This window comes from Magnolia sinica, chromosome 9 (genome assembly GCF_029962835.1).
Source record: "Magnolia sinica isolate HGM2019 chromosome 9, MsV1, whole genome shotgun sequence".
Lineage (NCBI taxonomy): Eukaryota > Viridiplantae > Streptophyta > Magnoliopsida > Magnoliales > Magnoliaceae > Magnolia > Magnolia sinica.
Genome location: NC_080581.1, coordinates 90,040,892 through 90,056,816, shown reverse-complemented (window position 1 = coordinate 90,056,816; position 15,925 = coordinate 90,040,892). Strand labels below are relative to the sequence as shown.

General features: G+C 39.0%; 1 protein-coding gene across 1 annotated transcript; it reads right to left on the bottom strand.

The window, feature by feature from the left end:
- Positions 1–5,481: 5,481 nt before the first annotated feature.
- On the bottom strand, positions 5,482–15,426 carry LOC131256039 (shikimate O-hydroxycinnamoyltransferase-like). The gene is made up of 3 exons (XM_058257033.1): positions 15,332–15,426; positions 8,433–8,857; positions 5,482–6,535 (listed from the first exon to the last, which is right to left on the bottom strand). The coding sequence occupies exons 2-3, from the start codon at positions 8,847–8,849 to the stop codon at positions 5,759–5,761; spliced, it is 1,194 nt and encodes a 397-aa protein (XP_058113016.1). The 5' UTR covers positions 8,850–8,857; positions 15,332–15,426; the 3' UTR covers positions 5,482–5,758.
- Between the last annotated feature and the right edge of the window lie 499 nt (positions 15,427–15,925).

Below are 15,925 nucleotides of genomic sequence, written 5' to 3'. Positions count from 1 at the left end.
ACTCAAACTCGAATTTGGCTTGAGTTTAGATTGGACGAAGCCTACCAAGTTCAGACTGACTCATCCATTCGGTTTGGATCAAGTTGGGTCTGAACGAGTTGTACGAGTCGAGTCAGGCTAGTCGAGTCCTCCTGTGCCCAGCTCTAGCTGCATGTGAACAGCTGGCTGTTCGGGATCAGTTTAGAAACGGGAAAGCTACATCAGTGGGAAAGAGGCGACTGATCAAGTACCATATAACAAGACCCAATCATCTTGACCGTTAGAACGACACAGGTTTATAACAAAGAGGAATTATAAGGTCCTAATCCACAGTTACGTAAAAATAGCTGTCTAATTTTGATAATCCAGACCGTCCATCTTTTTCTCTGTGGTGTGGATCAGTGATTTCTATATAAAAAAAATTGTTTGGATGTTCCTAGCCCTTTGTGGCCCACTAAAATACGGTTAGTAATAAATGTAGCAACGGCCCAGAAAAGAGGCCAGATATTTAATGGTTACGATGTTCCAACCTGAAACAGTATTGAATCATCACCAATTTTCCGTGGTTCCCATAAGATCCAACGGTCTGAATTAGTAAAATGAAGGATTACAGGACACGTGGCCCACCATCTTTGCACGATATACCCATATTTTTTTTATTCTGACAAGTGAGGCCATGGTCCAATAATCTAAACCATTGGTCTGTTGTGTCCCACAGATAAACCAATAACCGCGGGCCCCACTTGTCAGATCTGAAAACACGTGTATACTGTTCATGTATCCACATCGTGTAATTCTTTATAGAATGGGAATTTGACCGAAAACATGTGTATGCTGTTTACATATTTTTTTTTAGACGGGAAATTTTACAAAAAAACTACTTACATATTATAGAATTTACAAATCAGTACGTTTTTCAAAAACGTTTTAAAAAAGCTTTTAATTTATTTTATTTTATTTATTTATTTTTATAACACACGAACACACACTCAGTGGGATTAGAGTTTACCAAGGATCCAACGTTTTAGAAAAAAGCTAGATAAAGTAGCTTCAACGGATTGGCTACTCCTCCTGCCACCAGCCAATGGCTGATGGTCGGTGCTCTGTGGGCCCCGCTATGATGTATGTGTTTTATCCATGCCATCCATCTATATTTTTAGATCATTTTATGGTATGAGACGAAAAATGAGGTATATAAAAGTCTCAAGTGGACCACATTACAGGAAACAATGTTGAATGAACGTTGGCCATTAAAAAAATTTTGGAGCCATAAAAGTTTTGGATCAAGCTGGTCTTTGTTTTTACATTCATCTGTGTCTGTATGACCTAATCAACAGATTGGATGTGAAATAAACAGTACAATGGGCCTTAGGGGATTTTAATGGTGGATATACAATCACTATTGTTTTCCTTTGGTGTGGTCCACTTTATATTTATATCCCTCTCATTTTTGGATTCGAGCCTTAAAACGATCTATACAAATGGATGAACGGAATGGATGAAACACATACATCATGGTGGGGCCCACAGAGCACCGACCATCAGCCACCGGGCTGGTGGCTGGGGGCGTAGCCAATCCGGTCTTTGGGTCCGCGGCTTTGGTGTGTATCTCCCATAGTAGGTCCATGGCCCAAAAGAAGAAGTTTCCCATAATCATATGGTGGCCCTGTACAAATCAAGAGTGATGTATCTCTCCAAGTGTTTTATTTTGGTGTGGCCCACCTTAATCACAGGCCAGTCTGATTTAGACATAACATAGTATCATACATCTAATGTTTGAAGTGGATTTCATATACACATCAAGGGGGCCCAAAAAATTAATACGGGTGGATAGAGACCTGAAAGGAAATTTCAAGAGACACCCGTCCTTGATTTTTGCTAGGTCCACCTTGATGTATATATGAGATCCGATGTAAAATCCCACCTAAAAATTTCAGGTTGGCCTGGGCAGTACTAAAAGAAATATTTAAGAAAGTGACGTTCACTTTGGATTTTTATATGGTGGTGATATATGAAATCCATTCCAACCATTAAATGTCACATCAAACTTTAGGTTTTATTGCTCAAATATCAGACCGATACGTGGTTCAGACGGAATATACTAAGAAAAACAGTTTGGAGGGTGAATGTTGCTCTTTACACCGTTTCAAATTGTGTGCTCGACCTTAATTAGGAAGAGGACTGATTTTTGGCTGTTGAGCCTAACATGGTGTGACAAACCTAGTTGTCGGGGTGGATTTCACATAAACATCATGGTGGGGCCATCTGACCCACTAACTCCTTTGCTGCAATTGGACCCGATTGGTTAAGAAATCTAAGCGGGAAGTGCTCCACACAGGTGCCAACATGGAACACAGGTAGGAGATCCAATCCATCCACAAGAAGGACATCATTATATTGATGTCATACTCCAAGAATCAGGTCGATCCAACGGTTAGGTGGCCACAATTTTCAAAACTAAACGTAGGACTGTGAAAAAACTTGGCTAATATTGTTGGATCAACCTGATGGCTGGATTAGATCTTGCACCTATGTGTCATGCCAGCACATGACCGGCTGAATCGCAACAGACCGGCCCGAGTCTTTAAGCCATTATACTAATCCTGCGGCCACCTTTAAATATCACACGTGCCCATGTGCGTCTACAAGCACGCGAACCGTCCATTTGTACACGTGCCGGTGGGCCATGACATGTTAGGGAGTTTAAATGAGACTTTCATTTGTATTTTTTTAGTGTTAGGTAGTTAATTGGCTTAGAATAATCTTCCTAAGAACTGAAGTCTTTTTCATTATAATAACCACCTAACCCAAACTAATATTTAATTAATCGTTTATATGCCATATTGTTTTTTAAAGGATTTTTTAATCATTTGTATTGGTGGTGTGCCATTCAATTTTAAATGAATATGTGAGTCCTGAATCCACTCGGGATTTGTTTGGGTTGAATCAATGTTTAAAATCAGTGTGTGAGGTATTAGATTATTCGCCACTGATACAATTCCATACAAGATGTTCAAAAACGGTCATGTGATGACTATAGTACTATACTGTTTTGCATTACGGGGTTATTAGGGTAGTTGCAACATCTCTTCGATTGCATCGACCGACCTTGTTATTGACATATTTAAGACATCAATAACAATATTCGCCATGTCTTTAATCTTTATTCTTCATAGCTGCTTATCAATCACTGTATTTAATTTCGCCTTTCATCATAACTCCACCATTCATTCTCCTGCACACTCCATCTTCTATTTACGCCTTCGCCAAGTTCAAAGAAGTTACACAAAATTTGAACTTCTTTGTAGGAACCACCTTCGTAAGTATGTTAGCCGGATTCATGCCTGTGTGAATCTTTTTTAGAATCATGCTTTATTCCTCAAGAACTTTCATGCCCTACTCGCTCATTTGGCCGAAGTGTGCATGTCACATACGTGCAGATGTGGAATTCGCTATAGATGTTATAGCTCCACTCGATGAAATACTCTCGATCAACCTGTAAATGTTTTCATTCCTCTGCGCCTTCATAACTATGAGTGCCCCATTTGAAACTTGATACGATCAAAACTAGTGAATTTGTACACAAGTACTCCCAGAGATATTGGACTCTTCTTCAAATTAGGAACACATCTCAATTTAGTCAAGATATGCTCCATGCTAACAAATATCTTAATGCGCATTGATTCAATGCCTACTACTTTACATGCATTATCATTGCTCATAAACATCTCACCACTATCGCACTCACCGTAATTGGTGAACTAATTCCGATGAGGGGTCATGTGGTAAGAAGCTCTCGTATCCAAAATCCATTCTTCGTTGAATTATCGATCCGGATTTTGACGCAGTCAGCACATCACTACCATTCATTTCCTTATTGGATTCCAGTGTTGGTTTCCTTGGAGGAACTATTTGAATTCTCATTTCTTGACTTAAGAATCTGACAATCCTTCTTCATGTGCTTGACATGTCACAATTCCAATATTTTAACTTGCTTTTGCCATTGCCTTTGGATTTGAATCTTGATTACGAAGATCCACTGTCCCATTTAGAATTTCTCCCCCTTGTAACTAATGCATCTGTAGAAGTACTCACGTCACCAATTTTCTTTCTTATCGCCATCATAAGAGAGAATGGTGTTGAATCAAGAGTAGAGGAAAATCGCTACGGAGTGAAAGCTTCCTCCAAGACATGCGTGGTCAAGAAGACTTACGAGGCAGCTCTCAAACTTAATGCTTAATATTATTTGTGGAACCTAAGCTAATGTCATGTAATAGTTTGATGTAGTTTTGAAAACTTTATATAGATGGTCAATTGTTTTGTTAGTATTGTATTTTTATGATTGTTTTTAAACAAACATTTAAAAAGATTAAAAGTTGTTAGCCATAGTTTGTAATTGAGGCTAAATCTAAAATTTAGCCTCAGTTTTGCCTTAGCTATTTAATCCGAAACTGCATTCTCCATGACTAAAAACTTTAGCATCAGTTGTTTAGAATCAAGGTTAAAAATAGATTTAACTTCGGTTGAATGCAAATGAAGTTAAAATTTAGATTTAGCCTCTCAAGGCAACCGAAGCTAAAAAGGCTCTTTTAGCTTCAGTCGAAGAACTGAGGCTATAAATCCTTTTTAGCATTGCCTACTATAATTGAGGTTAAAGCCTTTTTATAGAAGTATGTTGATATTATGTGATATTTGTGTACTCGTGTTGTGAATGTTTAAGTCATAACATGGGATCCAGGATTTAAGGTCTGGCCAATGCGGGTGTGAGATTTTGAGGTGTGACAAAAAATATTGCGTTGATGTATCCAATGTGGAGGTGTCCTAATCTATCTCTCACCTCTCCTATGGGAAATGCTCTCTCCTTCTCTTGTATAGTGAAGTTGTTACTCTCTCTCTCTAGGGTATGTGATTTATATAAAGGGAATCATAAGTAGAGAGAGGTATTCATTCTTCAAGAGTAATATTCCTTGATGTAAGAATTCTAGTACAGAAGAAGAGTGGGAGAGAGATACGCCTTATATTTCTATTATCTTATTTTCGTAATGAAAAAAATTCTCTACTACATTGTCAAACTATGTAAATATTTGTATCTTTTATCTTTCTTTTTCCTTTCCCTTCAAGATTTGGTTAGTCAATTTCTCTTCTATTATTTGCATTGCTTACATCAATCATACGCGGGTCTTTCTCCACAACATATAGTGCAAACAAAGTAAGCAATAATCGTAACCGTTTAATAAATTAATTTTCAACATCAGATGGAATATACAGGAGACTTACCCCATAAATTATAACAATGTAAACACATGGTGCAAAGCTCATGCATAAAATATAGAAATGTGACAAACAACACTTTTTTTTTATCAAACATCCCTCTAAAAAAGGTCAGCCACACAACAAAGATCACCTGAAGAGAAAAAAAATAAAAAATAAAAGAGGATGGTCCACTCATCAGACAAGCTACATGGTCAGAGACTCGATTTGATTTTCTTCCCAGGCGAAATATTTGCGATGTGAAGTACCTTCCACACGACTCCAATGTTACACTAGAGAATCTTGTAACTCACCATATCAAAACACAAACAAACGAACGTGAATTACCAACACCCCTCATATATATCATTTGTAGAAACATTTTTATTTGTGGGTCCCACAAAAAACCCTCTATTTCTCAAACTCCCAGAAATACTTCTGGAAGGATTCCATGAATTCCGGTCTCACAGAGACAGCCAGCACAACGCTCCTACGATTGGTAGAATCTGGAAGCACGAATGCCTGACCTTCAAAGAAAATTGCAACTGGACCCATATACATAGGCGCCCCACCCAAAATCCGCATCATAGACAGGTAGCTGCACCCAACTCACTATAGAAACGCTTGGATGGCCCAACGGGACAGACCCACGAATGAACGGTGTCAGATCAGGTTGGACTTCCAAGTAATCCAATGCCGATTTAAGGTACTCATCATCCATCCGTACTAACGAATCACGAATTCTAGCTACCGTATTTGGTAGTTGCTCTGAAGCGATATCGCCTGCGGCTGCAGATGATGTGGTTGTAAAAATGGCATTGCCGAAAAAGCCCAATGGAAGTTCTGGACGGAGACGTGCTCGTCCATTTACAGGGATGAAGATTCTAGTCTGTTGGTCTTTGGGGATTTCTATAGCTTTGCACATGCACTGCCATACATGACTGGTTAGAGCTTCGAAGGAGCTGTATCTAACATTGTCGTTTGTTTCATCTTTGCATTTGGATTTGAGGAGGTTTAGCTGGTCGGAAGAGATTTTTAAGAGGGCGACGGCAGGTCTGTTTTCCATGGGGGATTTTGGGGGGTTGTCCATGAGAAGTGGTGGTTGGAATTCGATGTGTTTGAAGGATGGTGTGGGTGGGTCCCGAGCTCGTACTATACTTCGGTCGACGAATGGTTGGATGGTGGGTTCGATCCCGCGAGCTACTTCTGCCCAGTGTTTGATGAAATTGAACTGTGAAGGACCGTCTGCAACTACGTGGGTGGAGGCCGCACCTAGTGAGACGCCTCCACATTTGAAGTAAGTCACCTGCAGGTTGTTAGAAAATGTAGAATTGTTTAGAAAACTTAAAACTCAACTCATTTTGAAATCTTGGAGTTGTGAACCGTTCAAACCAGAGTTACTACAAAATCAATGGTCTAAAAGAGAAGTTACTATATGTAGGACATAGGCCAATGAGGTCACTTATGGGCAATTACAAGTGGGTGGGACGCATTATCTTTCTTTCTTTCTTTTGATATTTGTCTATCTAGCTTGTCTTTTGAACAATCTAAGCCATAGATCTTAATTGGAGGGGTGATCAAATCATCTGCTCTATTAGTGGTTACGTAGACTGCTAGATCTGGACCGTTCATCCTTGGCTTTGTAGAGGTCCCATATTGTGTAGACAGTTAGATCATGAGGGCTACTCTTCGGTAGGGGTGCACATGGGTCGGTTGGGTCTGGTTCTGGGGTGAAACCAGAACTGAACCGTTCCTAACGGTTCTACCATTTTTGGAACCGGAACCGAACTGTTGGTACCCTGAAACCGAATCGGAACCAGACTATGTAAAACTGTTTGGTTCTGGATCAGTTCCACGGTTCTGGCCAGCAATGTGGAGACTATAACGTAGTGGGCCACCTCAAGTTGCAGTATGGACAACAATCGGCCTAAAACATTCAGCAAATCATGCAAATACGGGCTACAACACAATTGCCCATGTTGATCACAATGGTGGGCCACAGGGATAGTGATCAAAGGCCCATAATTAACAATCAAACAACAATGCTCAATCAATGGATGATTAGAGCCCCACCTGTAGCAGTGATCAAGGGCCCAACATGTTCGACTAGGCAACAACAACAAACACATTATGGAAGGGCGATGCAACGTGGGCCAGCAACAACAGTGGGCCACAAAAGATGTGATTTGGATAGATTAGGGTTTTTTTTTTTTTTTTTGTTTTGTTTTGTTTTGTTTTAAAGTCATATCTAGATCAAAGGTTCAGATCCAATGTTCGGATCCACTGTTCGGATCAACGGTTTGGATCAACAGTTCGGTTCACAGTTCGATTCGGTTCTACAGGGTCCTAAACCGAAACCGATCTGTATCCAATGGTTCTTGAAATTTTGGAATCAGAACTGGAACCGGACCAAACTGAACCAATCCAACGGTTTCAGTCCGGTTCCACGGTTCTACCGGTTCAATGTGCACCCCTACTCTTCCGCACACACCTTTATCATCATCATTTTTTTTTTAAAATATCTACATAGTGGCTATAATCTTCAAATTTCAAATATGTTCTTGTAATAGGACAAGACCCACATTTTAGGTGATTCGTTCGTAGAAAATCTTAAATTAGTGTGTTTTACAGTGCAGTTTAGGAGGATATACCCAATGCACCAAGGACCGTGGATCCCTGTTGGGCCCACTATGATGTATGTGGCTTACATCCACGCCGTCCATCCATTTTGATATCTCATTTTAGGTATTATCCCAAAATTGAAGCAGACCCAAATCTTAGGCTGACCATACCACTGGAAATAATCTTGATTGAATCCCTACCATTAAAAACATCCTGGGGGTCACTGGAAGGTTTATTTGCCATTCAACTTGTTGATCAAATCACAAAGACCTAGATGAAGAGACCGTACAAATATCAGCGTACCCCACTATAAGTTTTTAACGATCAATTACCACTATTTCCTGTATTATGGTCCTCCTGAGATTTATATAATCTTCATTTTCAAAATAATACACTAAAATGAGTTTTCAAAACGGATGGACCGCATGGATATAAGATATAAGTACAGTGGGCCCCACATTCAATGATCCGGCCCACAGGGACACATCATGGTGGGCCCCACATATGAAGTTGTAGGTTAATCATAACCTGCAACGTTTTGTACTGGAAACAGCCTACGAAAGAAGATTAAGACATTTCACCTGCACTACGAGGATAGGGTTAGAAGACATGTCCTTGTTGTAGTCAACCCTTGGAACGAGACATTTAAGTTCTGACGTTGGTGTTGGCGTGAAGTCTCCCAACTCATCGATAACTGAATCTGTGTACGCCTCGACGAACAGAGCACCTTCTCCATTGCAGTCGATCTCCAGCCGTCCATCCTCGTCTTTCCTCAGCCTTCCGGCCATAGGGTAGTATGGGACTAGGGATTCGCTCAGTGCAGACTTGAGCACTTCAGGATCGAAGAAGTTGGAAGATCCATTGGTGGGCCTGTAGAAATAGATGGTTGGGATGTGCATTCTCAACATCACCTGATCCAGGGTACAGAGTCGTAGGATAGGTATTGGAGCATCTTGTGCTGGTTGCACCATGGACGACTCTGTGATATTGATGATCATCTTCTCACCTGTTTAAGTGGCCCATTTCATATTATTAGATGGGTGGAGTGGTATCATTAATCTCTCTCTCTCTTTCTCACTCTTACATGGTTTATTTCAAACGTGACTATCTGATTGGTGGGCATATTTGGACGGTTAGAAATGAAAAATATCCGAGGGTCCTATTTACTATAACAAGTGTGCACCAATTCAAAGGTTAGGATCTGCCGCAGAGATGGACGTGATGAGGTCGATCAACGTCTTCAGCGGAGAATAATTATTCTAGATTCATGGAGATCTTCGCAAAGAATATAAATAATTTCTAAGAAATTTAAAAATAAATTAGTTGATGATAAAAACAAAATTACAATCCTTTAAATAATGAGCTCAAACTTAGTAAGAAATTTTAGATTTTAAACTCAAATTCTAACTCAAACACATTAAAAAAATGACTTACTATAAATAGTAAACATTTTATTTATAAATATTGGTCATCATTCGTACTAGACTTTATTGTTTTCAACCAAAAGTAATAAGTGTTTATAGTAAAAACAAAAAGAAAATGAACTTTTGATTACCGATCTCATAGAGTCTCGCAAATTTGGTGTGGCAACCTAGTGGGTTGGTTGGCTAAAATATCTTTTTCCACCCAAAATCATATATGATATGCTCAAAAACTTATTTTAATTTGCGAGATACAATTGTTTTAAAGTTATTAGAGATCGGATCATTTTTACCTTCAACTGAGGCTTCTTTGGTCTAACTTCGACAAGAAAGTGTCTGCAACCCACTTCACATTAGGATCAATCAACCAATCTAAATATAGGCATTGTGATTTGGAGATACTGTTTTCAACAATATAGTACATTTTATTTGAATTGATATAAGCCACGTGTACAATTTTTGAGTACATGTGTGTAAAATCATTACCCATGAGTAGTCCATGGGATAAAATAGAAATTATTTCTAAGAAATTTAAAAATAAATTGATGGATGAAATTACAACCCTTGAAATAATGAGCTGATGGAATTTTAGACTCAAAATCCAACTCAAACTCCTTAAAAACTGTGATTTGGTAAACTTATTATTTATAGATGGTCACCATTTCTACTAGACTTTATTGTTTTCAGCCAAATAAAATAAAATAAGTGTCCAAATTGGACAAACCAAATCATTCTCTTATTTATTTTTAGTAAAAAATAATAAAATGAAAATAATAAGTGTCCGAATCATTATTTGTAGTAAATATGAAAATAAAATGAACTTTTAACCGGTAATCCAATGGGATCCTTCACATCTGGCATCAGCAACCCAGTCCAGCAAGTTGGTGCAAAATCATATTTGATATGTGCAAAATCTTATTTTGACTTGCGAGATACACTACTGTATTAAGGTTTGAACGGTCCAAATCGAATCATTTTGACGTCCAATCAGCCTTCTCTAGTCCATCTTTATCATGAAAGTGTCAGCAACACCGCTCTACGTTAAGATCGAACAACCAATCTTATGTAGGCACTATGATCTGGAGACACTGTTTTCAACAATCTAATACAATTTATATGAATCGATATATGCCACATGTATGGTTACTGAGTACCTGTGTATCAAGTGTCATAGGCAACATGAGTATTATATACTTTTCCTCGTTGTTTACGTGTTTGCAATGTTTTCTAATTCTACATGTGTGTAAAATCATTACCCATGCACATGCAAGTGCATGTTTCATCATGTGTCACGTGTGAGATATGAGCTTTCCATCAGCTGAGTACATTACTTAGATATTCTGGGATAAAAAATTGGAGGGCCTCGAGTGGGCCAACATATCAAAATAATTCAACGGCTAGTATTTTCCTTAGAAACAACAGTGCTTGACCATTGAAAACTTCTTGTGGGCCACGAAAGTTTTTTGGATCACGCTGTACTTTTGGGTCCCTTCATCTAGGTCTTTGTAACCTTATCAACGGATTGGATGACAGATAAACATTCCGGTGGCCCCAAGAAATTTTTAATGGTGGATATTCAATCACCACGGTTTCTTGTGGTGTGGTCCACTTAAGATTTGGATCTGCTTCATTTTTGGAATCATGGCCTAAAATGATCTGTAAAAATGAATGGACCGCATAGATGTAAGTCACATAAATCAAGGTGGGCCCCACAGTCACGGATCCATTGAAGATCTCCATGTCTTTGTAACCTTATCAACGGTTGGGATCATTATCTCCAAACGTGCGAAAAAGGTGAAATGTACTGATATTCTGGTAAGAAGATATAATCATTATCTCCAAACGTGTGAAAAAGAACAGACTTCACGGTGAATACGCACGTGTGTCACATGTGTACGTGTACAACTCTATTGTGGAAGGAAGCGGATTGGCTACTGTACCATACGGTCCATACCCCACCGATCTGGCTGGTGTGTGTACGTGTGGTGCGAAGACAAGCGCTTACGCTCATCCAGCTACGAGCTTTATGAACGGTTCAAAGTAGATCAAAGTAATATGGGTCCAAAAATGATGTATTTACTATATCCAAACTGTTCATTTATTTGGATAGATCATTTTAGAGCATGATCCAAAAAAATTATTCATATAAAAAGCTCAAGTGGACAACACCACAAATAGTAGTCGGCGAATAATTCTCACCGTTAAAACATTCACAGCCTCACTATAATGTTTATTTTCCATCCAATCCGTTTATAAGGCCACACAGATCTGTACGAAGAGGAAAAACAAATATCATATTGGTCCAAAACTTCTGTGACCCCAAATGGTTTCAATGCTAGACATTCAATCCCCCGCTTCTTTTAGCAGTGTGGTCCACATAATCTCTGGATCTGTCTTAGTTTTTGCCTCATGTCTTAAAACGAGCTTGTGAAATGGACGAACGGTTTGGATATGACACATACCTCATGGTGGGACCCACATAATTGTTGACGTAAACACACTATCAGGTTCGGTGGGGTGTGGTACACCAGCCAATTCGCTTCGGGCATTCTGGTGTTAGTTTTCCTCTATATAATATAATAATTATGTTCCTTCAACCGTACACGTGGGTTGTAATAATTGGTCAACGTGAGTTTAAATAAAAGATCCATCCACATGGAAGCCACAGTTTGAACTGTCTGAATGGAAACGGATTGGCTACTGCCCCTGACACCAGCCCGGGGCTGGTGGTTGGTGCTCTTTGGGCCCTACCATGATGTATTTATTTCATCCATTATGTTCATCCATTTTTAAAGATCATTTTAGGTATTTACTCCAAAAATAAGTGGTATATAAATCTCAGGTGGACCACACCACATGAAAACAATACTGATTGGATATCCATCGTTAAAATCCTCCTAAGGCCCACTGTACTGTTTATTTGACATCCAATCTGTTTATTAGTTCATACAGGCCTAGATGAAGGGGAAAAACAAAAATCATCTCAATCCAAAACTCTTATGGCCCCCAAAATGTTTTTAATGGTTGAAGCTCATTCAACAATGTTTCCTGTAATGTGGTCCATTTCAGATTGGGATATACTCATTTTTGATATCATGTCATAAGATGATCTTTAAAAATAGATGGATGGCGTGGATGAAACACATACATTATGACGGGCCCACGGAGCACCGACCACCAACCATCGGCTGGTGTCAGGGGAGTTGCCAATCCGTTCTTCAAATAACGGCAGACGACAATAAGCCGCCACCACATGCGAATAGTATAAAAGTAATTCTTCATCTTTTCATTATTTTATTATTTTAATTTTAAAATAGTAATGATGTGATGATATATTATTATTAAATTATCTTGACTTTATATGGTAGTGAGGTCTGGGTGATCCTTGGATCACCGAGGTCGGTGGATACCTAACTGTGGGGCCCACTTTGAGGTATTCACATGGTGCATCGATTTTGATGGCTCATTTTAGGGCATGGTCCTAAAAATGAAGGAGATTAAAATTTTAGGAGCCCATGCCACTTTAAACCGTTTGATTGAATCTTCACCGTTAAAATCTTTGCAAGGTCACCAGAATGTTTATTAAATATTTATTTGCGTCATAAAAATCTAAATGAAGTAACCACACAAATATCAGCTTGATCCAAAACTCCTGTAACTTAAGATAAGTTCTTAACAGTTGATTACCACTATTTTCTTTACTATGGTCCGCATGAGATTTATATCTCTTTCATTTTTATAATCAAACTCTAAAATGAATTTTTAAAACGCATGGATGGCCCGATATAAAAAACATACATTAACGTGGACTCACTTTCTGGCATGCGGATTGCATCCTACCCGCCCATCTCTAGCCTGGAACGAGGAATTCCGTGGGTGGGCTCACCATTATGTATCCATATGCAGTTCATCTATTTTCTCGTATCAATTTAAGGCATGAACACAAAAATGAGGTAGGTCTTACGGCAAATGTACCACCCCACCTACTTGAACACTAGATCTGCCTCATTGTTGTCTTTGTGCCATAAAATGATATAAGAAAAGAGATAGACTGCATGTATAAATAGATACATAATGGTGTGCCTGATCATAGAATTGCCCAATTGGGTTAGAGAAGCGACGTGGATTTCTTGGGAAAGCCTTTCATGGGAAGTTTCTATGCTGGAAACTAAGTGGGGGCATAGGTGATATTTGTGAAAAATGCACCCCGTTTGTCAATTTTGTGAGCTCATTTTAGAACTTGGACCAAAAGTGAGAAGGATATAAGGCTAAGGGCGTGTTTGGCCATGTAGATTGGAAGGGATTGAATGGTATTAGGGTGGATGGTATGGATTTCAAGGTAATGATGGTGTTGTCAATGGATTGTCTTAAGATTCATGGGATTGTTATATCCGGGAATCAGATCAGCTAATCTGTTTTGCACGCTTGGCCAATTTTGGTATTTAACTTTCAATCCCTTCCAATACCATCCAATCTGCCCGGCCAAACAGGCCCTAAGTGGACCGTACTAAAGGAAAATGGGTATAGAAATTCTTACAGTTGAACCTTCTCTAAGTTTACAATGATGTTTACATGACATCCATACCATTCGCAACGTCATTCTTAATGGGATGAACTTAAAACACAAATATTAGCGTGATTCAAAACTTTTATGGCCCCAAGAATATTTCAACTGTAGATGTTCAATTCTCACGTTTTCAGCTTTACTTTAATATTGAATCCTTCTCCTTTTTTTTTACTTATGCCTTAAAAGGGGCTCACAGAATGTATGAACGAGTGGATTTCTAACAAACATCACAGTGGGCCCCACCTAAGTTCCCTACGCAGGCTTTAGGGGGTAGGACGCAATCCGCGTCCCACTTTCTGGCACCCAAACACGATAACGACCGTTCATTTCTTAAGGAACGTATTTCCCAGAAGTACTTTAATTTTTTTTCTGCTGGGGAATTTCACGGGAGATTTTCATATTGCAGGGGAATATTGTCAGAAATAGATAATTTAAAATATTTATTATAAATTAATAAGTAATTTTTAAATTATAAATGTATAGTTATTTATAAATTATAACTTCTAATTGGTTTTTATGCTAAAAAATTAATAAACTTAAAATAAATTTGCGAGAAATTAAAAACTTTTGATATTTTGAGAACATCATGATATTACCCGTGTCACCTCGGAAGCTGCACTGAGATGCTAGGTGAGGCCCACCGTGATGTTTGTGATAAATCCACACCGTTCATCGGCTTTTAGATATTATTTTATTACACACTACCAAAAATAAGGTGTATCAAAAACTCAAGTGGGCCGCACGAGAGGAAACAGTAGGGATTCGGTGACCACCGTTTGAAACATTCGTATGACCACAGAGTTTCATATCAGGCATTTTTTTCGATGTTTTCAGTTCATCCCAGTCGGAATGAAGTTATAAACGGTTTTGATTGCATATAAACATCAAGGTAGAGACCAGGAAAGTTTCAACGGTAGAGAATTCTTTCCCAGGTTTTTCCTCTCGTGCGGCCCACTTTAGTTTTCGATCCACCTCATTTTTGGTCACATGCCCTAAAATGAGCTCTCAAAACGGATGGACCGTGTAGATTTCTCACAGACATCACGGTGGGTCCCACCTAGCATCCCACTGGAGGAACTTCCAATCCAAACCCTTGATCTGATGGGTCATAAGTAAACAGGGTATTACCCAAAGTGCTCTTGTTTTGAGTGTTCATAGCTTTAAAAAAATGCTTGAGAGAAGAGTAAAGCGGTCTAAAAAAAAGCCAGTGATCGTAGATATAGTATTCTGCAATCTATAAGAGCTTTGGTTCATGAGATCAACGGCCAGGATTAATGAACCATGGGAACGACGTGTACGGCTGTGTGAATCAGGACACCTGTGATACACACCATGTTGCAGGAATCTATAATCCTCGGCCTATAATCAAGAAAAAAACAAACAAACAAAAACAAAGAAAGTGTGAATATGGTTGCACCGCATATCAGTATATCACGATATTGTGATATTTGGTGCAGCCAAACGCGCCATGAAACAAAAGGAAGAGAAATACCTTTGAAGGAGGAGACTGATGAGAGAGAGACAGAGAGAGAGAGAGATGAAAGCGGCTATCTTAGAGAGATACGACTATTGGTATTTATCGAGGTGGATCTAGATAGGTGCAATGAAAATAAAACATATAAAATTCGTGAGCGGGTTAGGTGCATCGTGTGGTTCTGATCGTGGGCCCACCTTGATGTGTGTTTTTTATATCTACGCTGTCCGTCCATTTTCCAGCTCATTTTGGGAGGAACCCAAAAAAGGAAAGAGATCCAGATGCAATGTGGACCGTACCTTAGTAAACAGTGGTGATCGAACGGCCACCAATAAAAACTTCCCGGGCCCACCCTAATGTTTATTTTTCATGCATCCTGTTGATAAGCTAACAATAACATATATGAAGGAAAAAAAAACAAATATCAACTTCAATCCAAATACTTGTGTGGCCCATAAAAAGTTTTTAACGGTCAATATCCACTGTTCGTACGGTATTGTCCACCTGAGATTTGGGTCTGCTTCATTTTTTGGTTAATGCTCTAAAATGAGCTTAAAAAACGGATGGACGGTGTGGATGTAAAATACATTCATCAAAGTGAGCCCCGCGGTC